Source organism: Vombatus ursinus, unplaced genomic scaffold (assembly GCF_900497805.2).
Source record: "Vombatus ursinus unplaced genomic scaffold, bare-nosed wombat genome assembly UNPS02004350.1, whole genome shotgun sequence".
In the NCBI taxonomy this organism is placed as follows: Eukaryota; Metazoa; Chordata; class Mammalia; order Diprotodontia; family Vombatidae; genus Vombatus; species Vombatus ursinus.
Window position 1 is genome coordinate 24,416 of NW_020944128.1, and position 6,000 is coordinate 30,415.

The following is a 6,000-nucleotide window of genomic DNA, read 5'->3' on the forward strand; positions in this document are numbered from 1 at the left end:
TGGGCTGATTGAGAGAACATTTTCTAATCTTTAAAGGACAATAGAAATGAGAGACGGTAAACCGTCTTATAGAATCCCAGAATGTCTGAGCTGGGAGGGGCTTTAGGACAGGGGATGTCAGAGCTGGGAGGGCCTTAGAACAGGGAATGTCAAATCTGGGAGGGGCCTGAGAACAGGGGATGTCAGAGCTGGGAGGGCCTTAGAACAGGGAATGTCAAATCTGGGAGAGGCCTGAGAACAGGGGATGTCAGAGCTGGGAGAGGCGTGAGAACAGGGGATGTCAGAGCTGGGAGGGGCCTGAGAACAGGGGATGTCAGACCTGACTAGGAGGGATCTTAGAGAATACAACTATGTCAGATTTGAAAGGGGCTTTAGAAACCATCTAGTGAAGTCCAACCTTCACATTTTAAGATGAAGAAACTGAGGCCTACAGCAGATGGGGAAGCCCATTGGCTCAGGTCACCAAGCCAATCCCTAGCCCAGCCAGGATGCCAATGTCTTCCAGGGTGTCCCAGCATCCAGCTCACCTGCCCCTACCTGACTATCCACTTCTTTTTTTTTTCGTTGTTGTTGTTAGGTAATGGTGTTAAGTGACTTGCCCAGGGTCACACAGCTAGAAAGTGTTATGTGTCTGAGGCCAGATTTGAACTCAGGTCCTTCTGAATCCCGGGCCGGTACTCTATCCACTGTGCCACCTAGCTGCCCCAGAAGGGTACAAACATTTTAGTCACCTTTTTTTTTTTTTTTAGGCAATTGGGTTAAGTGACTTGCCCAGAGTCACACAGCTACTAAGTGTCAAGTGTTTGGTTTGAGGTCACATTCGAACTCAGGTCTTCCTGACTTCAAGGCCAGTGCTCTATCCACTGCACCACCACCAGCAGCAGCTGCCCCTGACTATCCACTTCTTAATGGTGGCAGCTGAGTTCCCTTCCTTTTATGGGCAGAAAGCTTAGGCTCCTCTGGTGGCTCCTGGATCTCTAGGGGAGTTATCGGATCCCTCAGAGAGGTGGGGACCCTAACCTTCCTGGTGAGTGTGCCTCTCCTAAGGTCAAGGCTGGAGGGGATCTGAGAGGGCAATGTATCACCCCTCTTGTTCCGCAGAAAAGGCACATGAGGCCCAGTGACTGGCCCCAGGACCCTTAGGTGAAAGGTTGCATGACCTCATTTCAGAATCAGCTCCTCTGAAAGGGTCAGCCCTCTCGACCACACCATGTTACTAAGGAAACCTTTATAAAGAGGAGTCTCATGCTCCCGGCGTGAACCAGCCAGTTGTGGCGGGAGGTGTGAGTGAGGGGGCAGGGGGAACCGGAATGAGCTCTGTCTTCTCTGAGCTGGGCCTGGCCTTCTTCTGATCCCCCCAACCCCCACCTTCCTTCCTAGTGTGGGAGAACCCCTACATACCCTATGACAACGTCCTTTCCGCCAAGTCAGGGTCTTTGGGGGTGGGAATAGCAACTGGGGGCTAAAAAGTGACCTCTTTTTGGGGGACTTGACTCAGGGAAGGCAGGAAGGGGACACGTAGGAAGGCATCTGATCCTGCCCAGACTCGGGGGCTTCAGGTCTCCTCCTCAGAGAGGACAGGGAGAGAGGGGTTACATGCTGCGTGGAGATCTGCAGTGCATAGAAGGAGCCCCCAAACCTCTGGAGCCCCACTGGACCATTCTGGAGATTCCACCTTCTCACCAAGGAATAACGAAGCCTCCCACTTGCTCTACCTGGCCTGGCCCTGCCCTTCAGATGCCCCAGACACCTTTGGTTTCACTTCTGAGTTGAGAAGAGGGAAGGGGGGGGGCAAATGGAGCAAATAAATTTTGTTTGGCCGCTGACTAATACAGCTTTGGTCTCTCGCCAACAAGTCTACAGAGGGACAGAGCCCCTTTCTGCAGCTGCTGAGCCTGGGGAAGTGGGGTGCAGGCTCCCTGTTCCTTCCCAGGATCTCTAGCCCGAAGGCTCTGTGGGGACCTGCACCCCTTCCTTCACCCATCTGCAGAGCACTGTGGATCCAGCCCATCCCTGCTTCTCTTCTCCCTCTGTGAAGGTTGAGGACTGGAAAACTCCCACACCCCAAGCCAAACCTCCTGCCTTTGGAAGGCAAGAATGGGAAAGGAAGGAAGGAAAGAGCCTTCCCCCTCCCATCCTGGAAAGAGACAGGAGGAAGCCAGAGGAGGCCTGCCAAACTAGAGCTGAGGGGGGGCTGCATTTATATCATTCGATGGAAAAAACTGGGCTTTGGGGATCACCTGGTTCAGCTTCAGGAGGGAAGCAGAAAGCAGAAGTGTGGGAGTTCAGAAGGGAGGGAGAATGGGGAGGGGGCTCCTTCTTGGGACACAGGGCTACTGGATAGTGAAGCAAGGAGAGGCAGACAGGAAGGGTCCTTTCTGCTGCCAGTGGCAAAAATGTTGGCAGAGTTAGGGACTGCCAGGCTGGCAAAAACAGAAGGTGGGGGATTAGTAGCAGAAGGAATGTAGAGAGGAGAGGAGAGAGGAGAGAATAGGAGGGGAAAGGAGACAAGAGAATAGGACAGGAGGGTAGAGGAGAGGAGAGAAGGGAAGAGAGGAGAGGAAGATGGGTCATAGAAGTCTCAGGCAAGGAAAGGAAAGAGGACAGGAAGGGAGTCTCCATTTGCTTTCTTCCAGGGAGTCCCAGGTCTTTTTACGCTTTCTCCCTCTCCCTATCCAATCTCTCTTGTCCCTGCCTCATCCCTTTCTCCTCAATGCCTAAAATCAGCCCAGGCATACTCCCACCCCATCCAACCCGCTGCTTTCTCCACCTCCCTGTCACCCTGGCCAAGTGCTTCATCTACCCATTCTCTTGTTGCTGTCTCTCAAACCAGACGTGAAGCTGAGAAGGACTTTAGGTGCTGTTTGGTGTCTGGTAGGGCTCCATTCAGCCTTGGGCCAGGGGTGGGATCAGGAAAGAGACTAGAATGGACTAAGACAAGGGTTGAGGCTTCTGGAGGTTAGGGGCATAGTGGAGAGAACACTGCCTTTGAGGTTAGAGGTCCCGCGTCTGAATCTTACCTCTGATACTGCCATCCTTCCTTTCCCTGGCTCTCACTACATCCCCCCTTCCCACACACGAGTCCTCAAGCATCAAATGTCTCTATGCACCACTTAACCCCCCATCTGTCCTTTCCCCAGCCTCCCAAGGCATTGTCACAGGTGAGGGTACCCCAGAGGCAGCCAGAGCCATGGGAGGGACCCTCTGACTTGCCCCCACTAGTCCTGACTTCAGGTCTGCGAGCAGTCTAGGTCCGGAGATTCCCCAAAAGGCAAAGACAGAAGGCATATCTGTCCAGCCTCCTACTTTTCCCAGCTTCCCCTGCCCCCAAAGAGCCTGGATGGAGTTCTCATCATCACCAGCACCCCCAATCTCCCAGCTGTTAGAACATACGCAGATCTTAGCCCGGCCAGCTGCAGCTTGCACCCCCTCTGCAGCAGGGAGCTCCCCTCTCCTCTGCCACCCTCTGATGACATGGGACACTCACAGCTATGGGTCACTCCCCCCCCCCCACACACAACCCGGACAACCACTGCATTCTTCTCGTGATCTCAAAGCACCTGACCAACCCATTCTAATGGCCCAGTGTTCGTCTTTCCAATTATCCGATAGAGAAGGGTCAGGGGACTTGTCTGGTACTCCTAGCTAGAGAGAGGGCAAACTGGTGAATCTGGCACTGGTGTCTCAGCCTCTGTCCAGGGCAGTTTTCCTTGACTTCTAACAGGACTCAGGTTTTAGGATGCCTTAAGGGGGAGCTGCTCCAGCCTGTCCTGTGGTCTCTTCTGCCTCCCCTGGCCTCTGGAAGCAGAAGGACCTTCTCCCCTGCAGCTTGGCACAGCCTGCCTGCCCACCCTGCCAGCTTTATCCACCTGTCCACTTCAGATTCCACAGGGCAGCCCGGGAAAGGGCATTGCAGAGGAGTTATGGGGGAGCAGGCCCGTTAGTCTGCAGGCACCCCGGTCCCCTTACTCTTCAGCCTCTCTGCCCATTCCCCCAAGCAACAGCTAGTATGCATAGAGGCCAGGCCATGCTAGTGGACAGCAACCCAGGAGGAGGAGGAGGAGGAAGTGGAAAAGGTGGGCCAGGCCCTGCCTTAGCACTGCAGTACTTGTGGGCACCTTCTCCTACTCAGACCAGACGCTGGACTCCGGGGCAAGCAGATCCCTGAGCACCCCAGTCCATAGCGCCATCCTAGAACAAGGGCCTCACCCTGCTCAGGGGTGGGTGGGTTCCCCTTGGCCTGAGAAGCCAAGGATGGCCGTGGTGGCCTGGGGAATGGGAGGAGGTCAAGTTGGGCTCAGCTGCCACCTGGTGCCCCTAGGAAGGGGGAGGACACTTGAAGGCTGAACAGAGAACAGACAGGCTGGTGTCCCGGAGGGACATGGTGTCTGGGGACTAGTGGCATGGGCAGCCTTAGGAATGCGGGGAGAGGGAGGGAGGAGAGGCTTCAAGGGGGTGGGGGGAAGGGGTGGCAGACACATCTCTGGATAGTGGGCTGCCCGTGAGCCTGGGAGGACCCTTAGGGGCTGGAGAGGAGGGGGGACCAGGCCAGGAGGAGAGAAGGGTCACTGGGCACTTGTCTGCCGCCACCCCCACCCCCACCCCATCCACTTGTTGTGTCCTCCCAGGGAGCGGCTCTGCCTTCACCGGGAGGGGTCGGGGGAGGGGGTTCTCTCTGCAGGAGCGTGTGTGGAGAGGTGGGGGGAGGGCACGGCGGCCATCTCTGTCCCCCTCTCCCCTCTTCTCCCAGCCCAAACAGATTGGATTTTTAAAGCGACACGTCTGGAATGTCAATTCCAATACAGAACCAGCTAGCTACGCTAGAAACCGCGAGGGTGATGGGGAGGGGGGTGGAGGAGGGGGGAGCCCACCCACCGCGCAGGTTCCTCGGCCCCGCATTCACTGGGGCCGGGGGCTCTCCCCCAACCCCGAGCCCCGCCCCCTGTCCGGGCCGCAGCCGTTCTCGCCCATTTCCGCACAGTCACCGTGGGAATGCTGACCCCCACGACCCTGTCCCCTCCCCGGGGGTGAGTGCCACCGCTACCGAGGGGGTGCGGGCGGCCAGGGGAGGAGGGCGCCCGGCCTAGTCTGGGGAGGGGGGAGGGGGTTAGCAAGTTTTCCGAGCTGGTGCCCGCAGCGTGTGGGGGGTCTCTTCTGCTACTTCTGCCTAACGCTTCGGGTCCTCACCCACCCATGGGACCTAGGGGAGGGGATTGGGGAAGTTTCCCCCCTCCCCCTGCCCATCTCCAATCATCTGAAACCCGCCTAGATTGAGCCGGGGCGGGGGGGAGGGGGGCCAGGGGAGCGATGGAAGAAGGCTGTGCTACCCCCACTTCTGGTGCTGGTACCCCTCCCCCCCCCCCCCCCGCCCAGGTCCTGGGAACGGGTCTGTGCTCCGGGCTCGGGTTAGGAGCTCCCTCCCGCTCGCCCCGCAGGTCGAGCCCACCTGTCTCCTTGCACCTGCAGACCCTCCCCGCAGTGGTCAGTCGGGGAGGGGGAGACCAGGGTCCCCAGAGCCCCCCTAGCGAGCGGCGGCGGCGGCGGTTCCAACCCGGGCTGGTCAGAGCCGGGCAAACAGGTAGGGCTGCTCCGGGGCCCCCCGCACTCACCCTCCAGCTCGTCCTCCGGGATCTCCACGGGCCGCTGTTCGGACAGGATGTTGGGCACGGTGTAGATGCCCCGGTACATCAACGCCGCGGTCACCGGGTGGAACGGCATCTTGGGGACTCCTGCGCCGAGCGCAAACTTTAATCCCGAATCGCATGGACTGCGCGGGCCGGGCCACCCCCCGGAGGGCAGCGGCGGCAGCAGGGGCAGGGGCAGGGGCAGGGGCAGGGGCGGCGGGGGCGGGGGCAGCGGCAGGGGCAGCGGCGGCCGCTCTCGTTCACTTGGAGCCCGCCGGGCCCGGGGAGGAGCCGAGGCTGGGGGGCCGCGCGGGGAGGGTGTTCGAGCCCAGGGCAGCGGTCCGCCTGCCCGCCTAGCCGACTGCCCAGGGACAGG

At 58.8% G+C, this 6,000-nt stretch overlaps 1 protein-coding gene across 1 annotated transcript in view; it reads right to left on the bottom strand.

Moving 5' to 3' along the window:
- The window catches only part of LOC114023078 (calcium-binding protein 7-like), a gene marked incomplete at its 3' end in the record, with an annotated part of 29,973 nt that extends 24,255 nt beyond the window's left edge, over positions 1-5,718 (bottom strand). Inside the window, exon 1 of the mRNA XM_027835570.1 lies at positions 5,610-5,718. Within this exon, the coding sequence (XP_027691371.1) occupies positions 5,610-5,718 (109 nt within the window). The remainder of the gene's footprint in view (positions 1-5,609) is intronic.
- Positions 5,719-6,000: the final 282 nt, after the last annotated feature.